Below are 27,247 nucleotides of genomic sequence, written 5' to 3' on the forward strand. Positions count from 1 at the left end.
GGCCCTGTAGGGTAGATTAAGATGAATCCCTTCCCCAAACAAAACCAAGGTTAGATAATTTAATAAAAATATACTAGGATTCGCTATTCTGGATTCGTTATTCTAGATTCGAAACCTATTATTCTAGAATACCTTGGGATTCTACTTTGAACATCCCTAACTGTGATGTACCTATTATTGTAGTAAAATCGATAGTCCATGCAGAGATACAGGAGCTGTTTATTTGGTGACCAATTAATTTATGTGTCAATTAAAAACTCAACAGCATAGGGATTTTTTTAATTATAAATCTACAGTTTTTAATTAGATAAAACCTAATTACACCAAAAAGGCAAAAAGGTCATATTTTATGCGTTTTAAGATTATGATTCCTTTTAAGATTATAATCAGTAATGAATAGTCATGTCCAGGGTTTTTTTTAAGGTTTGGTTTGGGTGACCGCTAAGTAGTTTTAAGAGACCGCAAGTGTTTCATTTAAATACCAAAAAATAGCCATATTAGTTGCAAGTTCAAATTTTGGGAAACCGCTGGAGAAATTTGGGGGACCGAAAACACCTTAAAAAAAAACACTGGTCATGTATATTTTTTTATTTATTATAAGTGAGGCGATTACTTTTGGACCTAAAATATAAAAAATTTCGACAAAGTCCAGTCATAAGAGCAAAATAAAAACAACATCAACGTTGCAATGAAATACAGTTTATTTAGAATAAGCTCAAAATAAGATTTAATACCAGTAGTCGCAATAATGTCTAAATCGGAATAAGTTCTAAAACCTGTTGGAAAAAGACTCATAAAATGTAGTCGCAATCAGTATGGCAGAATGCTGGCGACTTGGCGACTATGTCGGCCGAAGAATGAGCCAGAAAACCGAAGAAATTGGTGCAAAAAAAATTAATTAAAAAATAAATTTGAAAAAAAGTTTTTTGTTGTTTTTTTTTAATTTTTTTCCAACATCAAATTTGTAAAATACCTTGTGGTTGTTTACACACATATTTAATCACATCTATTTTACAATTGGCAGAAATTAATTTTGTTGTGTCATTTTGAAAAAAATTACGGTAGTGTGAAGCACGTTGTTTATAGTGAGAAAAAGCCAGTGTAAGGCTTATAGACTGTTTGTTATTTAAAAAAGTACACACTTTTGATCATGCAATTGTGACATGTTGGCAGTTTTACTTTGAATTGGCAAGTACTTCTATATTGAGTTGATTTCCTGTATATTGATTTGATTTCCCCATTCCTGTTAAATGGACAGGTATAACATTCACATCGGCATATTAAGGATCTACCAGGCTATGCTTCTCCACTTAAGGCCTAAAGTATATTTTTAGTTGTTTAATTACGCAAATGCAAAAAATTTTCGCGCTTCGCGCAAACTTAAGGCTGGTTTTGCTTGGTTTATCTGTCGTTGTTTTCAACAAATCTATCCCAAAGGTAATATGCATATTATGGGGCATGTTGCACTATGACAATTTCTATTAAATTTTATTATAAATATCATTATTTCGAGCAATATAAATTGGAAATTTATCCAAATAATATTTTTTCGTGCTTTTTAATCTCGTTTTGAGCAGCACGTTTTCAAACAGGTTTGCCTGAAAACAGCTATCTATGTAACACTTTTAAAGCAGGAAAGGCAGACAGGTACGTGCATCCCCAGGCCCCAGGTTGTACCTTCACATGTCCCTTATGTATTTGGTAATGACTTAATGTCACAAAAAATTTTGCGCCTTCGGGGCCTCGTTTTGTTGTCTAATTTACTTATTAATAGCCTTGTTTATCGCCAAAACATGACAAGGGTCATACATTCCTTAGGCGAACACATCATTTAAGTTTAGGGGCGCGACCAAAAACTGAAGAATTTTCGCCAAAAATGCTTGTCACCAGAAGGCTGGCAAGATTCTGTCGCAATAATGTCTAAATCGGAATAAGTTCTAAACCTGTTGGAAAAAGACTCATAAAATGGTCAGAGTCAGACCTATACAACTCTTTTAACTTACCCCAACCCAAAGTAACTCACTAACTCCCCTAATACAAGACCGTTGGTCCCGACCATCCCAAACCCTCTTTCAACAGTTTCATTTTTGCAACATGGTACTTATTAGAAATTAGATCTTATTCAGACGATTTAGTTCTGATTCTGTTGTGGATATAACTGCATATTTGGCTTTATTATATTGGTTTAACACAGCGGTTCTTAAACTTTTTGAAACACGCCCCCTTATAGAATTTTACCCAAGCTCGCGCCCACCTTGTTTCAAAATCAAAAACATAAGCATAACAGCAATTTTATTTTTAGGTAAGTTGCATCACATTTTTTAGGTAAGTTGCATGCCAAGGATGTAACTAATTTTAACCTAGCATTGCCATATTTTGAAAGTTGAATTTCTGACAAATTTACCGCGATTACAGTGGCCAACTCCAGATCAGAAGCCTTAAAAAACTCGGAAACCACGTTGAAAAGTTATGTGCCTTTGTATATAGTTTAAGTTACCAAAATTTTCATTTTCGATGGTGCGATTAGACGCACAGCGCACACTGGCTGATCTGAGTTCAACAAAACGGGTTAGACAGATTTCGCGCTTTTCATTTACATAATTTTCGCTTATCAGAACTGATGTGCGATTTTAAATATGTGCTACCTTTGTATGAAACTGAGATATACGTGGCTGGTTTGTAAACTAAACTTTCTGCTTCCCATTCAAATTCTACCATTTCTGAAGCATGGATATTTAGATAGGCTATTCTACTTGTATATCACTCGTGGATTTCCTTTTTTTCTTAAAAGTAAATTTAAGATCTTGACAAACTCAGCTTGAATTTTTAAAAGATATCATGTTTAATAATAAATTTCAAAGCCAAAAAGGTCGAGTAGATCGACAGCATCTTGATTAAGACGTTTTGGTACAAACTTGTGTCATCTTCAGTTAGTGTGGCTGAAAAGCAAATCAAAGCATCACTTATAAAAGGTAGGACGCAATTGTTATCATCTGAGTTTTTACATTTGGAGCCTTTAGGTGTTGAATAGGTAGAGCGGTGTAGATAAGGTGTCGACGTTCAGTTCAGGGCTGCAGTCTTCAATAGATAGCGACTCGAGTAGCCGCAATCTAAACACATCTGAAGCCCCTCCGAGCACTTCGGGTTTGCAAAAATCAACCTTATGGTCCGAGTGCTGCAGAAGATGTCTGCAAACCTCTGATTTCTCGTCACTCTGTGTTCTTTGACCCTCGTTAAAAGATTTCGTCGGGTTTGACCAATGTAGGAAGCACCACATGAACACGTTAATTTATACGCGACACTAGATCGCTGCATATGTTCCTGACGATCCTTTATTCGAAACGATTTCGTCATTTTGGTTGTGTCGTGGATCGATCGAAATCCAACTTTGCCACCAGTAGCGCGAAGTGCAAACCTGTGAATTTCACGGCGTATATGGTGTGAAGCTGGGCCTATGTATGGTAGTCGCATCAATATATAACGTAATTGCTTTTCTTTGCATTGTACTGAAGGTGCTTTTTCAACTTGGTGCTTATTATTAAAGAACTGCTTGATGCATTTGTCGAGAAATTCCAAGGGATATCCGTTACGTAGTAGCATTCGCTTGATCTTGCTTATGTCCACATGGATAACCTTGTAAGAGTTGGCAATCTTGTAAGCCCTCTGCAACAGGGAAAAAAAACAAATTATGTTTATACAGTCGAGGTGTAAAGCTACACCATTTAGTGTAGAGACCTGTGTGAGTAGGTTTCCAGAATGTCGATGTTCGGGTTACTCCGGCTGTATTTTCCACTAGAACGTCTAGGAAACTGATCGTTTTGTTATGTTCCAGCTCTTTAGTGAAGGATAGACTGGGGTGAACTGAATTAATACAGTTAAAAAACATGTCCAAAGATTTAACATTGGAAAACACCAAGAACATGTCGTCTACATAACGACACAGTAGCTCAGGCCTGTGATCGGGCTTTGGCATTGAACTGGAATGTAGTGTTTTCGGAGACCCAACACAGAAGCTTCTTTTCAGCCACACTAACTGAAGATGATACAAGTTCGTACCGAAACGTCTTAATCAAGATGCTGTCGATCTACTCGACCTTTTTGGCTTTGAAATTTATTATTAAGCTACATTACAGATCCGTGCATAGTGTACCCAAGATCATGTTTGTTATAGCAATTCGGCTAATAAACAACAGCTTGTCCAGATAAAAATGTTGTGTGTAGCTAAAATTACATTTTAAACAACTCTAAACAAGTGAGTTTACACAGTAGGTTTAGCGGCAGGCAAATGATGTTTACCTGCAACTCCATATTTACTAAAATATATATTATATAATATTGTTGTTTAGGCTTGTTTGTTTTGCCAACATTTAACTTGCAGTACAAACATAAAAAACATGCTAGGTAAAAGTTTCTAACTGAGCCTGATAAAATAGAACGCAATACGCAAAAATTCTTTTCAAAAGCGAAAACAAAATGATTAGAAAGTCCTAAACTTGGTTGTATGTGACGTAACAATGAAGAGTATTTTTAAACAATGAGCAGTATTAGCACTTCTCGAGTTACCCTCTGTGAATATTTGAGCTATTTATTAAACAATACGAAAATTAAACCAGTTTTGGTATTAACAAATATCGCTTGTAATCGCATGCGTGCGTGCGGCACACACCATGTTTTCCTTGAATAGCCGTTCATAGCGGGTACCTTTTCGTGGAATCATCTCTTCACAAAACGAAACTAGCCTTAAAATCAACAGGAATATTCTACATAATATAAAAAAATATGTGTGATAACTCTATGTTGTCCATTCAAATATCACATCACCTTAAATTAAAGTTTAGTCATAATTCATACAGAGTTTGTCAATTTTTCGCGCCACCCTTGTGAACCTCACATGCCCCCCAGTTTAAGAACCACTGGTTTAACATGTTTGCTGCGATTCCAAATTTTCGTTGTTTTCTTGTGTTGCGATTAGGGATGTTCAAAGTAGAATACCAAGGTATTCTAGAATAATAGGTTTCGAATCTAGAATAACGAATCCAGAATATCGAATCCTAGTATAATTTTATTAAATTATTTAACCTCAATTTTGTTTGGGGAAGGGATTTTTTGCTAACATGTGTACATTATAATAAAAAAAATCTCCCATGTGTTAAACATTCTTAACAACTGTCATTTGAAGCAATTCTGTAAACTGTAATATGTCCACTGCCCAAGTTGTTGCCAAAACCTATATTTTTGCCAATAGTAAGTACAATGCAGCACCGAACACAGAGCTCTTTAGCAATTCGGCCCTGTTTTTAAAGCATTGTTGGGTTTTTGTGCTTCTTTTTTTGACTAAAATGATCTATTATGCAGTCAAATAATGTACTGCAAAGAATAAGTTACTATTGACATAACGAATACTTGACAATTACGCTGTGCATTACTGTATAACCTTTCTGAATATTGGCCTAAAGTTGACCTTAAGTAACCCTATAGCGCATTTGGTCGACGTCCAGCACCTCTTACAACGTAATGTTACGTTTGCAACTTAACGCATTTAGGGAAATTGGGAACTCCCCACCTGAAATTACACGTTAGTCGCTCGCCCAATGATGCTTGATTGACACCTAATTATTAGACGAACGAGACGCGGTAATTGGTCGCCCAAAAAAACGCTGACACTGCACTACCAGGTTACATTTAAAGCAATCCCTCTAAATTGGTCGCCGCAGCGACAGGCCAACTTACCACACGCGTTTGTACAATTAGGCGCGACAATCCGCGTTAAAACATTAAATTATATCGGTTCCAATTACCCGAAATAAACGGCAGAATTGGATTCGAATCTCATCTGGATTCGAATCCAAGGATTCGATATTCTACTTTGAACATCCCTAGTTGCGATTACCTTTAACTTTCTGTAATGCTAGCTGACGCCAGAGCTTTCCCGCCAAATTTTGGTGCCTTTTTTTCTTCGCTTTAAGGAGTTCTTTCAGAAAGTTTAATCGTTTGGACACCGGTGGGTCAAATTGCATTAAACACAAACTATATTGTAGCCAGTGCGATTTGACCCACCGGTAATTCTAAGCAACTTATAGAGTAAAGCTTAACTATTTGCTTGTGTGATAGATCGTAGGTAATATATTATTAGTAATTTCTGTTTTAATTGTTGCAAAATGAATCGTGCATCATTTTATTGGGTTGCAGTTGTCGAATATTTTGTCAGGGGGTATTTTTCGGGGCCTTATTTTCATGGGTGGTTCAATAGTTGGGTTATTATATAAAGGGTTATTTACTAGGTTACTTTTTTTGATATTATATATTACACTTTGGTTTATTCGTTTTACGGTTTTCAATATTTTTAAAATTTAGTTTTTTCAAACCCCCTCCAAAAATATGCACACCCAACCCTTGGGCCCAAACCACAAAAATATAATAAGTACAACCAACAGTTTTCTAATAAATTAACTTTTTGTATTAATTTGCCATAAAACCACCCAATTGTTGGGTTGTTCACCCCTAAAATACAAACAAGGGATTCGTAATTTTATTTTTATAGTTTACTAGCGATTTGGTTTACATCAATAGCATATTGACGAACATTACAAAAGGTAGATATATTGCTAGACATTACTGTCGCTAGGTAGAAGTAGAGAGCCTCAAATAACTTAACAGCACACTATTTTATAGCGAAAAAATAGGACCCGCTCATAATTTTGAACCAATTAACATAATAAACATAAATTTTAAAGAAAAAACCCAAATATGTTAAGTTTTAAAGTTTAACTGTATGAGTACCAGATAATAAATCGTCAAAACTATTTGAGGAGCAGTTAACAACGCATCGCCGCGAACGTGAAAAAACACAGTAATTTTTTTTGTACGACCCACCGGTGGGTCGTATCAAAGTGAACTTGTTAATACCATGGTATTAAAGAAAAAACTGCTTTAGATATTGTTGCTTATAAGTTTTATTGTAATTTCGGCCCATTAAATAAAAATTTTATACTAAAAATTAGGGTTGGGCATTTGACCAGTCAAATAAAATCCAGTAAATTTTGACCGGTCAAATATTGGTCAAATACTATACACACTATCAAAATGCATTTCAAGTTAAAACAAACCTTGATTTTAACTTTAATTAAATATATGAACGTTTGGCTCAAGTACAATGTTTTGTAAAACAAAAACAATTATTTTTTGACTGACATTAATAGGAATTTTTACAAACCATGCCTATCTTGCAAGCAATACTATGGCAGTATTTTAGTAATTTTTACCAATACTACAAGCTACAACCACCAAGTTAAGCCAACAAGTTTATTAACAAAATTTAACAACAAGTAAATGGATCAGTAAAAAATATTCTTACTCCTCGTCACAACTTTTGTCACTCTCTGAATTTTCTAAATCATTACCAGGGTCCACTAAAGACAGGGATTTGGTTCTTCTAAATTTTTAAGTAGCCTAAATTGTGGTATACCCCAACTAGTGTTTCCTTTTATGACAAACGCGATGCATCATATACATGCATTTATTTTAAACAAAATAAATCTACTTTGCTATTACAAACACTTTGTTATTACCAAAGAACATGCGTTTGCATCAGGTAAACCCTACAATTCTATATTTGATTTATTTAAAAGAGTTACAATCAAGGTTATTAAAAACTCATAATCACAAAACAACTCTTAAAAAATTGCAAAACATTTGAATCCAATATGAGTATTTGACCGGTTAAATAAAGTGTGGTCAATTGACCGTATTTGATGGTCAATTGACAGGCTTGCCAACCTTACTAAAAATAATTAAATTAAAAATTTTTTTTTTTAAATTTTGACCTAAATACAATGATTTAAATAATGCATTGTTGCATGAAGTATCCCAATAGTGTCTTGACATCATTAGTCACTTGTTTTTACTGTTCCAATGACAAGTTTAAATCAAATAAGCTTTTTATGTTAAGAAGAATTAGATAATTTGGACTCAATTTATTAGCTTGTGGCGCTCTAGAAACGCTACAAGCCCTTATAACACAAAAACTTCATTACTAGGGTGAATAATATTTGACCTAACAAATAAGAAATTTTGGCAAAGTCCAGCCATAAGAGCGAATATAAAACAACATCTACATAAAAAATTAAAATTTTAACAAATTTGGCCTAAAAATAATTAATTTTGACAAAATTTTAACCTGTTAAAAATACATTGACATAATTATTATAGTTGTTTGAAGTATTGCATTAGTGTCTTGGCATTATCAAAAACACGTTTTTTATATTATACTGTCTACCATTATACTGTCAAAACAACGTGTTTTATTAACCCAATGTGTTTTTTTCACCACATAATTTTATTATATTTATAAATATTTAAATTTATAAAATGAACTAAATATGCCTAGCAAACATGTAACTATACCAAAGCTGTATATTGGGGATTGTTTGTAGACCATGAGCTAAAAAAACACTAAGGTAGAAACAGGCATGTACTTCAGGTAAAATTATAATAACCAAACTCGATAATCTTATTCAGAAAATTCAAAACTATGCACCAAAAGGAATGAAATACTAGGAGACATTAGTGACAGAAGTAGGTGAAACTTAAAAAAATATATTCTTTCACAAATTGGGACATTTATTCCGATACCACAATATTTTGAACAAAATGTATCATGATCCGATTTAATACCACATGAAGGTATTACTATTGTCAAAAAGCAAATTAGATTAAATTAAAACATCTAAGATTACTCTTTTCAGGTTTATTGATCAAAACTCGCTCTAACATTAAGAAATTAGTTACCTTAGAGATTTAACCTTCTATAAGTTTACCTTAGTAAAAAAATTATTTTTAGAAAATTTGTCAAGTGTCCCAGAACCTAAACAAGTGCAGATCACAGTAAACTTGGACATGTATTTTAGGTGTCCAATAACATAGGGAAAAGTTTTTTAAGATTATGTGGATGAAATAAAGGCAATTTAAGATGTTTCTTTATAATAAAAAAGGGAAAGCAGACAATTTCAGGTTGTCATGGGTCTCGCCAAACAAATTCTAAAATTAATATTGTTGAAGTAATTTAATTTTTTTAGGGCAGGGGCGTAGCGTGGAGGGGTATCTAGGAGTCTTGACACCCCCCTTTGAAATCTTAGTAAACAATTATCACAAAACTAAAACCGCGATTGTTGCAATGTTACATCGGAAACATGTCGCTAAAACGTCTAAGTTAGGCGCAGCTAATTTCCTCTCTGTTCGCTGTCTGCTCTAATATTCAATATTGATTAACAACAAATTTTTTTTAACTGAAGCAAATTCTTAAAAGGTGGTATAATGATGAAGGCATATTCTAAGCCCGGTCTTATTTCCCCTCAACCGCAGCTTGTATTTTAACTGACTTGGCACACTGCTCGGCGCAGATGTTGCGCTAATCGTTGGCATAATAACACCTGGGAAAATCGATCTTTGTTTAGTATGGCAGGCGGAAAAAGGTGTGTGTAATTTAACGCTAGTCCCGTAGATGGAACTTGGGAAACTGTGCTGCTGACAGTTTATGATTCTTCCAAAATTAATCACACATATTTTACGGTCTTGGTTTAATTTTTCTCCTGACTGGAGTGTCGACGACGCACGTGTTCGCATATGAGGTCATTACAATCACTATTTTATGACGTCATTGTTCATTAATGACAGATGGAAAATAGGGGAATTAAGTTGAAAATTCGGGACACCTCCCTTTAAAAGCGGCCTTTCTGGGCATGGGTGCCCAACTCAAACTTGCTGACATGCCAATTTTTATGCTATAAGTTTCCCGTGCCAAAGTTTAGTAGCTGATTCTTTCCAATAATAAAAGCGTTTTTTTACAAATAATAAAACGTGTAGTAGCAGTGCAAATTACCACGAATTAATCTCAAAGTGTCTTTTAGGAGGCTTGCATGCTATTTTTTATTGGGTCGCGTGCTACGTGCCGCTTGTTAGACACCCCTGTTCTAAGGACTAGAAATACCACTAATGACCAGAGCTAACTATGGAATGGCACAGTTTTAACTAAATAGGGAGAAATTAGTTGCTGAAAAGTTTTAAACCTGCTGCAAATTCGGGATACCATAATGTAATCACAAAATGTTGTTGTGTTTTTAAACTCCTCTTTACAATCAAGGTATTTATGAAATTGTGTTTTGTGGTGCTTTAAAAGAGTATCTTTGATCTACTTACTTTACATTAAGTCAAACCTGCTCCTATAAATTATTGTAAATGGTCCTAATGTACACTTGTTTTTTTCCCCTTTATCAGGGTTAACATTTTTTTTTTATTTAATATTAAAATTAAAATATTTCATGTAATTTAAAGGTCAGCTCAATTAAAATCAATTAGAATAAAAAATCAGCTCAAAAGACCCAACAGCTCCATTAGAATGAAAAGTTACTTTCTGTTGCTAAAAACAAAAGTTAGGCAGACAATTTAGCTAAAATTGTTTTTTTTACCGCACTTGACTACAAAGTGTTAGGCGAAATGTGGCATTTTTTATGGCGCAAAGCAACCTGCAGCGAAAAGTTATTGAAGCACAGAAAAACCAGAATACGAGAAAAATAAAGTGTGAGGATTTTTAGAAAAATGGAAAACAGGCAGGTCATGGCTACTAAATTCACGAAATGGTAAGCAGTGCAAGTGGTGCATAGAGCAATTTGGGAAAATAAAACATCGATATTGTTTCAAGCGTAAACTGCTTTATGGGTAAAAAAAAAAAAAAAAAACCGTGCTAAGACAGAAATTTGCAGATGACATGCCAAAAAATTTGGAAAAACCCTGCTACTTTTTAACAAATTTTTTATCCACTTCTTTGAATGTTTTTGAAAAAAAACTCTTCCAACTGTTTCAAAGTTATTTCCTGAATGATTTACCCTGCTTACGCGAGTATATTACATTTTATCATTTAGTATGAAAAAAAATGTTTCTTTAGACAGCATTTCTGGGTGTGTAATGTGTTAATTAGCTATAAAACAGAAGGTTGACTGTCAAATGACTTTAATTTTAATGAAAGCAGTTTAAAACTATAGATATATATAACACTGTATGGCTGTCCTGTTCAACCAAGCCTGGTAAAGTAGGCATTTTACTTAAATGATTTGGCCAAATGGGATATGCCACTATAGAGCACCTAAATCAATATTTTGTTTGCTTGTTATTACTTGCTTTTTTATATGTGGAAATATAACATTTTCTCACCTTGAATAGCAACTTCTGTAACAAAAACACTACAGGAGCTATTTTCTTGGGGTGTAATGCAATCCTCAAACATGATTTTGTATCACCTTAAGATTTTGCATACTACAGATAAAACATATGTACTGAAAATATAAAAACAATTTAAGGGTTATGAAAAGTACAGCATAGTAGTTTTCAGAAAAGTTGATTTCTGTATAGCCAATAATGCTATTTGTGTAATTTATTTCAAAAAACCAAAAGTATTTATTTAATATTGAAATCCACCATCAAAATAAGACCTTAATCCATTTAATATTCCTGGCAGTATAATTATTATTGCAATATTAAACACAAATGAAAAATTAGTATCAAAATATATTCATATTTGTGGTAATTGTAAATGCAAAGTGAGCAAATTTCAACAGCAACATCCAGCATATATTAGCTTTTTCTTGGTATATGCAATATTAGCAGACCTAGGCTGTAAACCCCAAAAAATGCCAGACGTAAAATGATCAACATGGGTTCTGATATAAACTTTTAAAACATATTATTAGGGATGTTTAAGTATATTATCAAATCCTTGAGATTTAAATCCAATTGGAGAAAATGCGCGTGTTGCATTGAACTCACTATTTTGGTAAAAAAATAATTCATGGCAACAACCTAGACATGTATTGCAGTTTACACAACTGCTTCAAACGACAGTTGTTAAAAGTTAAACATTTGATAATATGTGTTTTGCGAATAATTGCTGTTGCTGTAGGCCCTGTATAGGGTATATTAAGATTAATCCCTCCCCTAAACAAAAGAGGTTAAATAATTTAATATAATAATAGTAGGATTCAATATTCTGGATTCAGTATTCTAACTTCAAAACCCAAAGTTCTACTGTACAATCCCCTAGGATTCTACTTTAAACATTCCTACATATCATATTGTATATAGGAAGTATATGAGCTTTTTCCACAGTAATTAGCAATTTTAGAATTTGAGACCTACTATCAGAATGTTGTTTTTTGCTTCTTGTTGCTAATAATCTAGCAATGGCTATAAAGTCGGCTTGTATTTGTCTTGCTACTTATGTTGTCAGCTGCACACGTACACAACTGGATTCATTACAAAAGATTTATTTTTGAGATTTTTCGATACATTTAATGAAAAAGTACATATTAAGGGTGGTGTGGAATTGGCTGTTGAAGACAAACATTTTTTCTGGCCGTTCTAGTGCTAAAGAACTTAAATTGGATCACTCAAAATGTTTTTAAAAAAACTAAACATGTAAAAAAATACAAAACAGCACATGCCATGTTTAACACGATACCAAATAGTTTTTTTCAACGACACTTTCCAATACTGTAACTTTAGCTGTACATTAAATAAATTTAAAAATATTTAAAGACTTTTGTATACCATAGAGCAGTGGTTCTCAAACTGTGGTACGCAAACCACCGGTGGTACGCGAGAGTCTTTCAGGTGGGACGCGACTAACTTCAGCATACGTATCAATTTCGAAAACGTTCAACTTTTTTTTTACACTTTTAGATTGGGTAATTTGCCGTGCTGAATTTTAGTTACCTTTAACCTGAGGTTTCGCACGTTTATGACGTAACACTTATCTTGTTCAAGATAATAAAACGCTAATTGTTAGCTGGTTTAATATATATGTAGTTATTAGGGATGTTCAAAGTAGAATATCGAATCCTTGGATTCAAATCCAGATGGGATTCAAATCCAATTCTGCAGTGTCAGCGTTTTTTCGGGCGACCAATTACCGCGTCACGCGATAACGTTCGTCTAATAATTAAGTGTCAATCAAGCATTATTGGGCGAGCGACTAACGTGTAATGTCTGGTGTGGAGTTCGCAATTGCCCTAAATGCGTTAAGTTGCAAAAGTAATATTAGGTTGTAAAACAACACTAAAACACTTAAGGTCAACTTTAGGCCAATATTCAGCAAGGTTATGCAGTTATGTACAGCGAAATTGTCAAGAATTCGTTATGTCAATAGTAACTTTGTATTCTTTGCAGTACATTATTTGACTGCATAACAGATCATGTTAGTCAAAAAAGAAGCACTAAAACCCAACAATGCTTTAAAAAACAGGACCGAATTGCTTAAGACTTCTGTAAATATGCTGTTGTTACCAGGCATAGTATATTTAAAACAGGTTCCTCTGGCAATATATATTATTAAGACTTCTGTGTTCAGTGTTTCATTGTACTCACTATTGGCAAAAATATAAGTTTTGGCAACAACCTGGACAGTTGACATAATACAGTTTAAAGAACTGCTTCAAATGACAGTTGTTAAGAATGTTAAACATATGGGAGATTTTTTTATTATAATGTACACATGTTAGCAAATTGTTTGGGCGATTTATTGCTGTGATTGTAGGCCCTGTGGGGTAGATTAAGATTAATCCCTTCCCCAAACAAAACCAAGGTTAGATAATTTAATAAAAATATACTAGGATTCGCTATTCTGGATTCGTTTTCTGGATTCAGAACAGTAAGCAATTCAAAGACAATAAATGAGTTGCAAATGACTTTAAGGCAACCCTACATAAGGATTAGTAAGTACTCTTTTTTGTTTTAAAATTACTTTAAAAATATAAAATGAGCATAATACCAGAATATATCATGTTGATTCTAGTAATTTTATAATATTTTGAAGACATTTATAATAAGCATCACTATGACAAATCCAGCAATGCAAGTCAGCGTTTTATGGTATTTTGTGCTAACATTATATCCATAGGCCTAGGGTGTTTGCAATCGTAGGCACTGCACTTTTAAAATCCCAGGGCATTTTTTGAACCAGTATTTAAACAAGGGGGGTTCCTGAAATTTCAACTTCGGGAATTCCCTTATTTTCCTTCTGACGGAAAATTAATAATGACGTCATAAAATAGTGACGTGAATGGCGTCGTAAATATATAACCATACACAGCCAATTTGTGTCCAGGAAAAGTGAACCTTTAAGACGCAAAGCGAACTCGTGCTTTGAAACAGCTTAGTGTGCAATCGTTAACTTCAGGCGAAAAACTAAACAAAGACCGTGAAGTATGTGTAATTGATTTTGATAGAATTATGTTTCTACTATCAGCAGCGCAGTTTGCCAAGTTTCATGTACGGGACCACGCTAAATTACAAGCACGTCTTTCGCCACCTGCAATACGAAGATCGTTTTTCCGGGTGGAATTATGCCATAATTTGCGCAACATCTGCGCCGAGCTTTGTGTCAAGTTAGCTAAAATACAAGCTGCGGTTTGGAGAAAATAAGTTGTGTCAATTGCACACTAAAAACGTGGTCATTGGACATGAAAATAATTTTGCAGTAACTATCATTACATAAAAAAGGCGACTTTAAACAGTAACAGTTAGACCACCTTTTCAAGAGAATCAGCATTAGTTACAAAAATGCAGTTGTTACACCAACATTTAATACTAGCGCATACAGCAAACAGCGGGAAACAGTACCCTAAACAAACCAAACGCGATAATATTCCTTGTGAAAAGGGGGGGGACCCGAAGCCCGGCCCTCAATACACCACCGGTCATTACCAACAAAACGTAGCAGGTCTCGCTAACCAATTTTGCGATTCCGCATATTAGGTTTAAAACAACCGTTATGTCTCCTGTAATTTTGTCAGAAATAATTGCACTCAAAGCTAATGCGTGCTTTGTCCTGTATTTAAATGATGAAGGAAGGTTAGTGCCAATCTACTTTGAGCAGTGTTCTTAACTTATTCCGCCATGGCATACGTTCAGAACGAACAAATTTTTTGGGGCTATGACGGTATAAAAAATTGAAGAGACTTGTGCGAGAGGAGTCAGCGTTATTGAAAGAGTATTTTATATGTGTTTGGCGTATAAAAGCTTATGTTCGGAATATTACGTTTATTTATCGATTTGAGTGACCAAACGTCTCAGCATATTTAACATTATAGGAGTTGTGACACTAGACCAGCGTTTCTCAAAAGCACCGTTGCGCCGTGGATGGTGGCCAGGTGCGCCGCGAGAAAATGGGGAAAAAATGTTACAAAAATTCTGTATTATTTGTAGAATTTGGGAATAATTTTAGAATAAACTCTAGTCGCTATTTTCTGTGAATAAACATTGAGAAATATGACTGGATTCGTAGCCCTTATTGAAGTCTCAATGGTTGATGTTGGCTCTTCGCTAACAAAGAAAGTGGAACTATTGCAACATATCTAGCGGGGCTTCCGCAATAAGACCGCAATTAAAACAACAGCAACTTCGGCATAAAAAACAGTTCGGATTAAGACCAAAATAAGACTAATACCTAATACTCGTAATTGCGTTTAAATCAAAATACCACCTAAATTCGTCCTAATAAGGCCTAAATGGCAAGAATAAGGCCTTTGCAACCTTTTACTTAACCCCAAACTTCACCAATAACTTCAACACAAACTCCCCTAATAATTTTAACCATAACCCAAATTCTAATTCTACCCATTAGTGCGCACTTTTTTTCACAATGTGCGCACATTTCAAAACACCTTCAAAATGTGCGCACATTTTTAAGTTAGAACTCTAACTATAACTTGAAAATGTGCGCACATTGTGAAAAAAGTGCGCACATTTTTGAAGGCAGTTTAAAATGTGCGCACATTGTTAGAAAAAAGTGCGCACATTTTTGAAGGCAGTTTAAAATGTGCGCACATATTTGCGCACATATTTGCAAAATAACGCCACGTCCCCTGTTGCCAAACAGAGGCAAACAATCCTGTGCCAAAACACTATGGCACCCAAACGTCGACATCAAAACGGCCGATGCCAAAGAATATGTCCTTTAATCGAGTTTATTCCGATTTAAATGTTGTTGCTTTTGGGGCTTATTCTGTGTTTCCATCGAACTTTAACATACCGTGAGTTTTCATAATTTACAATATGAAAAGTTGGATGAGATATATGACACCCCTGAGGGGATTGTTAAAAATCCACCTTAATTTAGTTATGTAAATGGAAAAAATAAAGGCTGTAGGGTTGCAGACGGACTCGGAATTTGACGAAATCACACATTTGGTCGGAGTCGAACTCCGAAGTTGGAGTTGAGTTGTTTTTAACCGACTCCGCAAGCTGCTTTATAGATAATAGAATTGGGAGCCTGATGTAATAAAAATTGCCAGCAAAAATCAGAGTATCCAAACAAAGTTAGCAGTCGACTCGCTCGTCAGGTGCGCTGCCGTGTTTTGAAAGGTTTACAAGTGCGCCTTGGGGTGAAAAAGGTTGAGAAACACTGCACTAGACGAAGCACTGTGTTATACGGCGTTCAAAAGTTATGAAATAGATTAACACTTGTCTATTTTAGCCTCAGTAATTGGCTTGACGCATATTTATCACAGAAGATTTTTCACTTCACACAAATTTCTTATCAGCTTAAGCTTGACCTACGTTAGCGCGACCTGGTATTTCATATTTTCCGCGCCGCTATGGCTTATTAATAGGTGCAAACGAACACTTTTAGAGATGGTAATTCTCCCCATGTAATTCAGGAAAGTCGCGCATACTGTTAGTGAACCACGATTGCGCTAGCTGTAATATGTAGTGTTCACAGAAGTGGAGTTTCACACTAATTGTACACAAAACTTGGGCGAATTCCAGGGCGTATTGACGCCCTGCAAGAAATTCATAGCGTCAAAAAATGCTCTGCACACCCATGTTCGGCGCCTATGTTTGCAATATTACTTCACAGATTACCAGCAAAGCTCCCTGAATTAGCATTGTCGGACATATTCAAGGCTTCCCTAAATTTGACAGTAGTAGCGTGGGCTAGTTAAAATGCGCTTTACAAGACCTACACTCAGTTTTAAGGATCAGGAAGATGGCAAATCCAGAAAAAACAATTTGTGTTACAAAACAGTTTGATCTCTTTAAGACCAAGCAGTAACAAACAAAACGGTATACTACGTTGTTTGGTGTGTTAATGAAAATGCTTCGCCGTCTGCAGCAAAAACATTATTAAAAGGTATGTCTATACTAGTTTGTAGGTGCATTCATTTTGTTACATTGTCTACTTTAAACTTGTATTTAACCGAAATTAAGGCAACAGACATCAAATGCATACACATTTGAAATAAAGCAGAATTGCTTGCAAAGCAATGATTGTATTTAAATGGTACCAGCGATGGTGATTAGTAACATGTCTAAGACTATTTGAAAATATTTGAATTTAGAAATTCTTCTGAGGTTTCCTACGTTTTTTGCAAGGTTTTAGCTTTAATGGCCAGATTCCGAATAACAAAAAAGGAAAACAGGTTAACACCAGTCTATTTCAGATTCAGTTGGTGATGGCTTTACACATATTCAACCATATTAGATTTTCATTGAAACACAAAGTTCTTATCAGACTAAACTTGACCTATGTGAGCTTGTATTTTGTGATTTTAGCAATTTGGTTTATTTAAGACAGGGGTTCCCAACCTTTTTTGCGGGAACACACAATAAGACCTAAAAAGCAACAATACATAAAGCCCAAAAAACTATAAAACCATAGTATTAAGACAAACGACATAATAAAGCCAATTACGCAGTAATATCCAGTACAGCATACGATCAAAATCGTCTGACTAAGACCTAAATCTGTCAGAATAAGGCCTAAATTCATCAGAATTAGTTCTAAATTCATCGGAATAAGGCCTAAATTCAACGGAATAAGGCCTAAATTCAACGGAATAAGGCCTAAATTTAACAGAATAAGGCCTAAATTCTTTGGAATAAGTTCTAAATTCATCGGAATAAGGCCTAAATTCAACGGAATAAGGCCTAAATTCATCGGAATAAGTTCTAATTTAATCGGAATAAGACCTAAGTTCATTGGAATAAGGCCGAAATTCATCGAAAGAAGGCCTAAATGGCCAGAATAACGCCCAAACCTGTAAGTAGAGGGTATGGGACGATCGGGGGCCATCGGTCTGGCATCAACCGTTTTGGTGACTACAATTGGACGCCCTAGTCTGACCGGCGCCGCTGTTTCGGCACCGGATTTTTTGTCCTGTTTGGGGTTATTGGTGGGTAATGGGTGGGGTTAGAAAATGGGTTAGTGTTGAAACTTTTAGGGGAGTTAGTGATGTACTTAGGGGTGGGGTTTGGGGTTAGTTAAAGTGTTGTTTAGGCCTGATTTTGACCTTTTAGGTCTTATTCCGACGGATTTAGGACTTATTACGATTTAGACGGTACTAATACCATAGGTATGTAATTGGCCTAATACCATAGGTATTAGTGCTATTTTGGTCTTATTCCGAATTGTGTTTTATTCTGACGTTGGTGTTGTTCTTATCTTGGTCTTATGGCTGGAGTCCCTTTTTCACACCATGGCCCCCTTCGAAAATTTTGAGAAATCAATGGCTAGGGATGTTCAAAGTAGAATCCCAAGGTATTCTAGAATAATAGGTTTCAAATCTAGAATAACGAATCCAGAATAGCGAATCCTAGTATATTTTTATTAAATTATTTAACCTCGATTTTGCTTGGGAAGGATTAATCTTAATCTACCCTACAGGGACAATCACAGCAATAAATCGCCCAAACAATTTTCTAACATGTGTACGTTATAATAAAAACAATCACCCTTCTGTTTCACATTCTTAACAACTGCCATTTGAAGCAGTTGTGTAAACCGTAATATGTCAACTGTCCAGGTTGTTGCCAAAACTTATATTTTTGCCAATAGTGAGTACAATGCAACACTGAACACAGAAGTTTTAAGCAATTCGGTCCTGTTTTTTTAAGCATTGTTGGGTCTTAAAGCTTATTTTTTTACTAACGTGATCTGTTATGCAGTCAAATAATGTACTGCAAAGAATACAAAGTTACTATTGACTTAACGAATTCTCGACAGTTACACTGCGCATAACTGCATAACCTTGCTGAATATTGGCTTAAAGTTGACCTCAAGTAACCCTATAGTGCATTTTGTGGACAGCCAGAACGTTTTACAACGTAATGTTACTTTTGCAACTTAACGCCTTTAGGGAAATTGCGAACTCCACACCAGACATTACACGTTGATCGCTCGCCCAATAACGCTTGATTGAAACTTAATTATTAGACGAACGTTATCGCGAGGCGCGGTAATTGGTCGCCCGAAAAAACGCTGACACTGCACTACCAGGTTACATTTAAAGCAAGCACTGTAAATTGGTCGCCGCAGCGAGAGGCCAACTTACCACACGCGTTTGTGCAATTAGGCGCAACAATCCGCGGTAAAACATTAAATTATATCGGTTCCAATTACCCGAAATAAACAACAGAATTGGATTCGAATCCAAGGATTCGATATTCTACTTTAAACATCCCTATCAATGGCCCCCCATTTTTTTCAACCTTTTGAAAAAATTAAGGAACAAAATTTTAATTAAAATATTAGTTTATACCAGGGGTCGGCAAACTATGGCCCGCGGGCCAGATCGGGCCCACCAATGTAGTTCATCCGGCCTGCCACTTCTTTGACAAACTAGACACTAGTACATTTCAAATTCTTTTTGACTATTTTAACTGCGTAAGTGCTAAAAAATTAGCGCAAATGATTTTTCTACATCCGGTTTGTTTACGTTTTGGGGCTGTCTTTTGAACTGGATCAGCATTTTTTTACCGTTGCGCCGTGGAAAACTGCGAAGTTCGTCGCGGACAAACGAAAAACATATTAAAAAATATTGGGAAGATATTTTTTAGCATTTTTTTTCTTTTATATTTTTGGCAATGTAATAATAACTTGCAAGAAATTTAAAAGAAATGCAGGTATACCAAAAAAAATGCGCTCGCTTCGCTCACCAGGTGTGCCATTTCACCATAAGGGTAATAAAAACTGCACTAGATTAACTATTAAGATTGTGGCGTTTCCTTAAAGTAGTTTTTTTACATTTTATTAGTAGTGTGGATGACGACGTGTGAACTTGAATTTTAAACCAAACAAACGTTTTTTTTCGCACTTCACGCCAACACTTTACTTCCTCCTTAAATGCAATTAAACACGGTTTTAAGTGCAAAAAAAGATCCGAGGCCCGCCTGATTAAAAGTTGTTCTAACATTTTAATAAAACAATTTTTAGTTAGTATTTTGTGCGGCCCGCAGAGATTTATTGAGTTTGGTTTTGGCCCGCGACTAGAAAAAAGCCGACCCCTGGTTTAGACAGTAACCGGTTAATTAGAATGATTAAATTATATAAATACAACACGCAATAAACATTATAGTACATTAATTAGTTATTACATATTCAGTTAATGTGATGGTTGAGCTTGTTTGTTTTTTTGCTCTGACAATGTCTTAATTGTTAGTAGAGTGGTGGAAAGAGCCAGCCGCATGTCATATTGAATATGACACTGCGCTGCGTTGTCTTCAAAAGTACTATTGTTAAAACCAACATTCACAACTAGGCTATATATTGATGGGAAAGGCAACGAGCATGGCATAACAATTTCATTAAGCTTAGGGTGCGAATTGCTAAGTTTTGCCCAAAATGTGGTCAAACTATCTTAAAGCTCAATCGGGTTGCCGTCTCTTCTTACGGCTTCAATTTCTTTTGTTATAGTGGAGTAGACTTAGAAATAATAAACTAAAAGAACATATTATTTTTGAAATTTTTTCATGGCTCCCTTGAAAAAGGCTCGTGGCCCCCTAGGGGGCCATGGCCCGCAAGTTGGGAGCCCCTGATTTAGGAGAGGGTACTTATTTCCCACACGGTTAGTGAACACGAATGGTGCTATTGCGCTATCTCTCTTATTATATTCACAGAAGTGGATTTGCATATTAATGGCACATGTAACTTAGTCAACTGCCAGAGTGTTTTGACTCCTTCAAGTTTTGATGCCGTTATGACTTATGAGGTTATTGTTTAACTTGAACGTTGTTAATTTTCAAAAGTTAAACCCAGTGGTAGATGCCTTTGTAAAGGTTTATACTTGTGATGTACCCAGCGATAAGAATTTACTTTTTGTATGTATTTCAATTGTTATTGTAAGAGTATAAGCAATTGCTGCATTTTTTTAGTAACAATAAGTTCAAATGTAAATGTCTTATGACAATATTTGTAAACAGTGTTTTTTAAGATGTTTTGAGGGACCGAAACGATCCAGTAAACACTACGGTATTTTAAGATATCGCCTACTTTTGTAACTACTGCTGTGAAGGGTAATACTAATTTACAGAATGATAAATGGTTGGAATGGTTGGAATGGTCGGAATGCTTACTAATTTAAGTGCTACCCCGTTAAAACAATTATTAAACCAATGCACAATATTTGAATTAGGGTGGGGGTTAGCGTTTGGGTGAAGGTGGGTCAAGTGTTATTATATTTAATAATAATACTGTGAGCGTTCTGACCATTCAACATTGCGTAAATTAGTGCTACCCGCTGTTAATTAGCAATTAGTCTACAAAAGTATGATGTTGCAATCTCTCAAAGTTCATACCGGTCAACTAAGCCAAAGCTTAAAAAAATAACGGTCTGTGAATATTTTATATTGCAATTATGTTTTAGATATGAATGGAAACCATTGTGCAATGACCCACTATAAGGCGTCGCTCAAATTACGTTGTGTTATTTTTTCACTAAAAATTGTAAAAAAATATTTCGGCCAAAGGAATTGTTTACATTGCTTTCAGCATAAACTGCTTTATGGGTCATCAATTTGTTCATCCATTCATGGAAATAAACGAGCAGACTAAAAACTATAATGGGCGCTGGTCTAGAATCCTACCACAGTTCTAAAATCAACGCACAAAATTTGAGTTAGCATGCGGGTTAGCGTTTGGGTGTGGGTGGGTCAAGTATTATTATATTCCAAATTTAATAATAATACTTGACCTACCTTAACCCAAACGCTAACCTGTACCCTAACCCAAATGGTGTTTCGTTGTGGTAGGATTCTAGACCAGCGCCCTATAATGTATGTTTATGTATAGAAACAACAAGACAGGTTAACGATAGCTGAGTTTTGTACAACAGCAAAATGAAAAGTTTGTCTAACGCATGGGATGATGAATAAACATGAGTACATTTATCCTTTTTATGTCGGTGCAGTTTTGAAACGTCGAAAAAATCTCGCGAGTGCACTTGACTTACTTTTCACAATGGATTTCGAAGATTACTTAAATAGGGTGGTGTCAAAAAACAACTTATCATTTAACTATTACCAATTTTTTAGCAATTCGATAGGATAATGATTTCTAGTAACAATTCTAACACTTTACAAAACTAGTAAAATTCAGACTGATTTTCACAGAAGACAAAAAGGATAAACCTCGTTGTTCGAATCACCATAAATCCAATGAGACTAAGTTGTTATTTGTCGGAAACATTTTTTTAAATATAAAATAAAAACTCAGTCCAAATGTTGCGTAGTTTATACTCAGTTGGGGTTAATGTACGTTGTCGTGTAAGTGTTTTGATTTATAATAAAAAAACGTTAAGAAAAATGCTGCAATAAACGCAATAGTTTGCAAACTTAGGCATTAGTTATACGTGGTTAAGCAAACTGCAAAACGCTATTAAACATAAAAGTATAAATATGCCATATAAAATTTTACTTTTACTAAGAATTATACTTGACTTGATTTTTACGGTCGCGCAGGTTATTGCCCCATAAATGTTTCGAAACGTTTTACCCATATAAGCCCAAGAGGTTTTGCGATAAGTCGCGCGCGCGCCCTTTGGATTTAACATGCAACCAAAGTACAATGCTGTGTGACGTTTTTTTTTAATAGTACGACTAAATATTCGTCTATCTATACTATAGCACATAAACTTGGCTAAGCATGTCATTCATCATCTAAGTAACGAAAACCCGTGACAATTCCAGTGCTAAACTGCGACAATATTGCTGGGAACGTTTTTTGTACCATATCCGTGTAGGTTTCCTAATGTTTGTTCAAAGTAGGCTATGTTTAGTATACGACGCTAGTGGTAGCAGTATTTCTACGACTTGTATGATATTCAAGCAAACACGTAATCCCGGTATTAAATGGCGTACAAAGTAAGGAAAATTCTCAACGTGTTTAAAAGTGAAAAATGCCAAACCTCAGCACTAAACGCCAATTAAGGTGCGTCCAACATCAGACAAACCCGTAACCCGTTTGAAAAATATATTGCTTACTATTTTGCTAACTCTGCCTAAATTTTGCGCGGTTAAACATACTGCAAATAAGTTTTAAACTTAAGTTTTACTTAGAACGTTGCACACGTTCGATATCAATAAATTTTATACCAGTGGTTGTTAACCGAGGGGGCGCCAAGCAATTCTAAGGGGGGCGCGAGCTCGACAATATTTTAACTTTTTGCAGTGATTTTAATGGTTTCTTTTGGGTTAGGCATAATTCCTACATACAAACTGTGTTTTTGCCAACTTTCATTAAAACTGCAAACATTTTTATTTCCTTTTCAGAACACACCGTCTTATTTAATTAACTTATTGATAAACGATAAAGGTTATCGCCCTTAGGGACTAGTTTTCATCCATATTTTATATATGATAACAGGCTAGCAACAGGAGGAGTCGAATTTTTTTTGCGCGAAACTATATTGTTTTTGCAATATTGCCGTCGTATTGTGTGTCGTTACATCTTTTAAAACACGATAACGCAATGTTCAATATTTGCGCTTCACATTTTTTGCGGCCTACATCTCACAATCTTAAAATGTGGAGTCAATGCCCTCGCAACACGTTTGTCAAAATCAGCTCGATAAAATAATGTGTCGAGCACGCGCAATTTGTTGTGTGCCCAATCCGAAACGCCTCCTGAGTTGCAGTTCAGCCAATTCAACCAAATAAAACTCAATTTTTTTCGCGGGAACTACTGTTTTATACCATGTGAATTGTGATGTGGTTTTTACGTAATTCCGGTATGGTACCATACTGCTTCCAACATAAGTAAAATCTAGTTTGAAACTGAAAATTGGTTACTATTAAAACCGCAGGAAGACTAAATACCCAACGGCTAACCAGCGAGTCAAACATCTTTTGCACTGCCAGCGACCCACCGGTTGAACATATTGCCATATCAAAGGCAGTGGTTCCAAGCCTTTGGGGCTTACGACACTCTTTATAAAATATAAATAGTTCGCCAAGCGTTTACCTGTCATATAAAATAAACTAACTTAAAACTGTAAACAACTGTGTAGGCCTACAATTGAATTGAAATTGATTTCAAAGGATTGACGATATCTCTTGGGAATTCGAGCGTTAGAAACGGCATCCAGGTTGTCAACCACTAACCCAGCGCTTCTCAACCGGTGCGCCATGGACGACTGCCAGCAGGTGCGCTGCGAGCAAAAGGAAGAAATAATACAATATATAAAACATGTATTTTTACTTTCCTAACAAGCTTAGCTCATTGATTCCGCAGTACTTTCAAGAAGTAAGCATAATAAGACCTACAAAGCACCATACTAAGACCACCGACATAATAACGCTAAATTCGCAGTAATGGCCACGACAGAATAAAATCCGATAAAGTCTAGATAAGACCTAAACATGTCGAATTAAGCCTAAAATTAATTGGAATAAGGCTTTAATGGACAAAATTACGCCAAAGACTGTAGGGAAAGTTGGGATAATTGGGGAACACCTGTTTGGCATTGGCCGTTTGCTGTCGACATTTGGGCGCCGCTGTTTTGGCCCCGGATTTTTTGCCCCCATTTGGGGTTATTGTCGGGTAGTTGGTGGTGTTAGCAATTGGGTTAGGGTTGAAAATATTCGGGGAGTTAGTGATAGTTGTGGATGGTGTTCGGGGTTAGATAAAAGGTTGTGTAGGCCTTATTTTGGCCATTTAGGTCAGATTCCGATTTCGTCATTATTACGATTATTAGGTATTAGTCCTATTTACGCCTTATTTCTATAACTGCCTTTTATTTCAAAGTTGATGTTGTTCTTATTTTGGTCTCAAGGCTGGAGTCTCTTAAAGATATGCAACTAAGCCTATACAATAAAAAAATTGCAAGCAATTAAAGAGAAACACAGGTAGGCTATACACCTCTAAAATTTCGCGCTCGCTTCGCTCGCAAAACGTTTCAAAATGTCTCTAGGTGCGCCCCCAAGTCAAAAAGGTTAAGAAACACTGCACTAACCTAAGGTTAAGCTTGTTTATTGTTTCGCTCCAGCCGGACTAGTGATGAATTCAATGATTCGCAATCACGTGGGTTAAGATACCCATTTAAGCAGTAATACTATTTTTATAAAATAACAAACTATGAAAAAGGTTTAGAACAAAAAATAGCGGAGCATATATCAATAAATTTCTGTTTCATTTACATTCCTTCTCAATTCCTCCCCAAGCCTTTATTTCTGTAAATTATGTATAGTGACACAAATGAACTAAATTCTTCAATAAATCTAGCTTTTTAATTTGGTCTGTGGCCCATCTAAAAAGTTTCCATGGCCCACTAGTGAGCCATGGCCCATTGGTTTAGAACCGCTGTATTAGGCCATATGTCCTATTTTCACTAGGCCATTCCGCCATCTTCTTGAATGTATTTAGACTAATATTCCAGTTGCATATTTGCACACAACATTGAACGGTAACACCAGGTTTCGTAAGGTTACTTGTTTTACACATTCTGTTACGACGTAATAACTTTGTAAAAAAGGTGATGCCCGCAACGCCTGTGTATAACATACATATAGGCGTTGCCAGATGGTAGGTGAGCCTTCGAGACTAAGATACACTGACAGATCGGTGCAGATCCAATACCAAAGTAATATGGAATTTCAGACAAGATTTGCTACTTTGAAAAGTAAAATTATCAGCAAATCGTGGGTTCACAACTGAAGATAACTAAACTCATTAGCCTAACCTAAAAAGGGCATAGTAGTAGAAGATTAAGCTCGAAAAAAGTCCGTTCAACTTTAAACGGTTCAATTTCATTAATTTGCTTATTAGTGCATATTATAGACGTTATTTGGAATAACATCGCCATACTGTATCGGGTATCGGAATCAAAATAGAGTAGGCCTACCGCGAAACCCAAACAGGGGCCAATTTTTCCCAAACCTCAACCGAATCTGAACCAATTTTTGTAAGATTTAAAGAAGCATAGCGTCACTGAACCGAACATTCCGATAAAACCTGAACTTAAAGGAGCCCGCACCTGTCGAAAAGCTGTGAACTCCCGCTTGAAGTAGCCTTACAACTAAGTTATAACTAACTGTTTTTACAATTAGGGAATAAAGCCTGTATAAAACTATAGCAATATTTATCCTTAAGGTAAAATTGCGTTATAGCTATAAAAAGCTTAATTAAATATAAGTTTCAAAGGATATACGAGAGAGATAAACAGCATAGACTACCTCCAGCAACTGATAAAAAGTGAATATAGGCATATAGGCAACACCGCAATTAAATAAAAAATTAAACCAAGCGAAGCATTTTGATTGTTTAGAAATTTTATTGGGCTAATTATCTAATTTTCTCTTTTTTGTTTTATGGAATTTAAATATAAACTATTATGAGTCACCAAACTTTAATTATTATTCAGATGCATTTAGAGCAGGGGCGGGCAACATATGGCCCGCGGGCCTGGTCCGGCCCGTGACGGGATTTTGAGCAGCCCGCAGACAATTTCCGGTCTTACATGATCATTCTGCCACGATACCCCAGTACTTGCCTAATATGTCAAATAATAGTGATTGTTAGTTAGTTCTTTATTGTGCTTTTAGATTTTTTGTTTTGGGTTAAAATTATATTTAAAATTTACAAGAAATATGTTCCCATGGATTTGCCTAGAAACGTAAGTTTGACAATCAGTGCCTCGAATTTAACCAGGATTGGACGCCAAATAGGCTACATTTTATTACTGAAGTCGGCAAGAATCAGAATTTTCTTCCGAATAACAAAATCTGCCTGAATCCGCATGGTGAAAATAATTGACATTTCTGCAACCTTTTGAGGCGTTGCAATGGCCGCGTTTCTTGTTTTACAGTTTTATTGTTTTACTTGACACTTATTATAATACAGTTGAAAGACACGAAGTGTAGCGCTTGGCATCCGACTGGCCGTAAAGTAGAGATCCGAAACAAACTGATATTCGGTTTACTAAGTTCT

At 35.5% G+C, this 27,247-nt stretch overlaps 1 protein-coding gene across 1 annotated transcript in view; it reads right to left on the reverse strand.

The window, feature by feature from the left end:
• The window catches only part of LOC146140517 (protein tudor-like), a 33,992-nt gene extending 29,684 nt beyond the window's left edge, over window positions 1-4,308 (reverse strand). Inside the window, exons 1-2 of the mRNA XM_083392641.1 lie at window positions 4,297-4,308; window positions 3,483-3,663 (exon numbers count right to left, since the gene is read on the reverse strand). Coding sequence (XP_083248767.1) covers window positions 3,483-3,663; window positions 4,297-4,308 — 193 coding nt within the window. The remainder of the gene's footprint in view (window positions 1-3,482; window positions 3,664-4,296) is intronic.
• Window positions 4,309-27,247: the final 22,939 nt, after the last annotated feature.

The sequence above is a fragment of the Ascidiella aspersa genome, chromosome 6, assembly GCF_963924565.1.
Source record: "Ascidiella aspersa chromosome 6, kaAscAspe10.2, whole genome shotgun sequence".
Lineage (NCBI taxonomy): Eukaryota > Metazoa > Chordata > Ascidiacea > Phlebobranchia > Ascidiidae > Ascidiella > Ascidiella aspersa.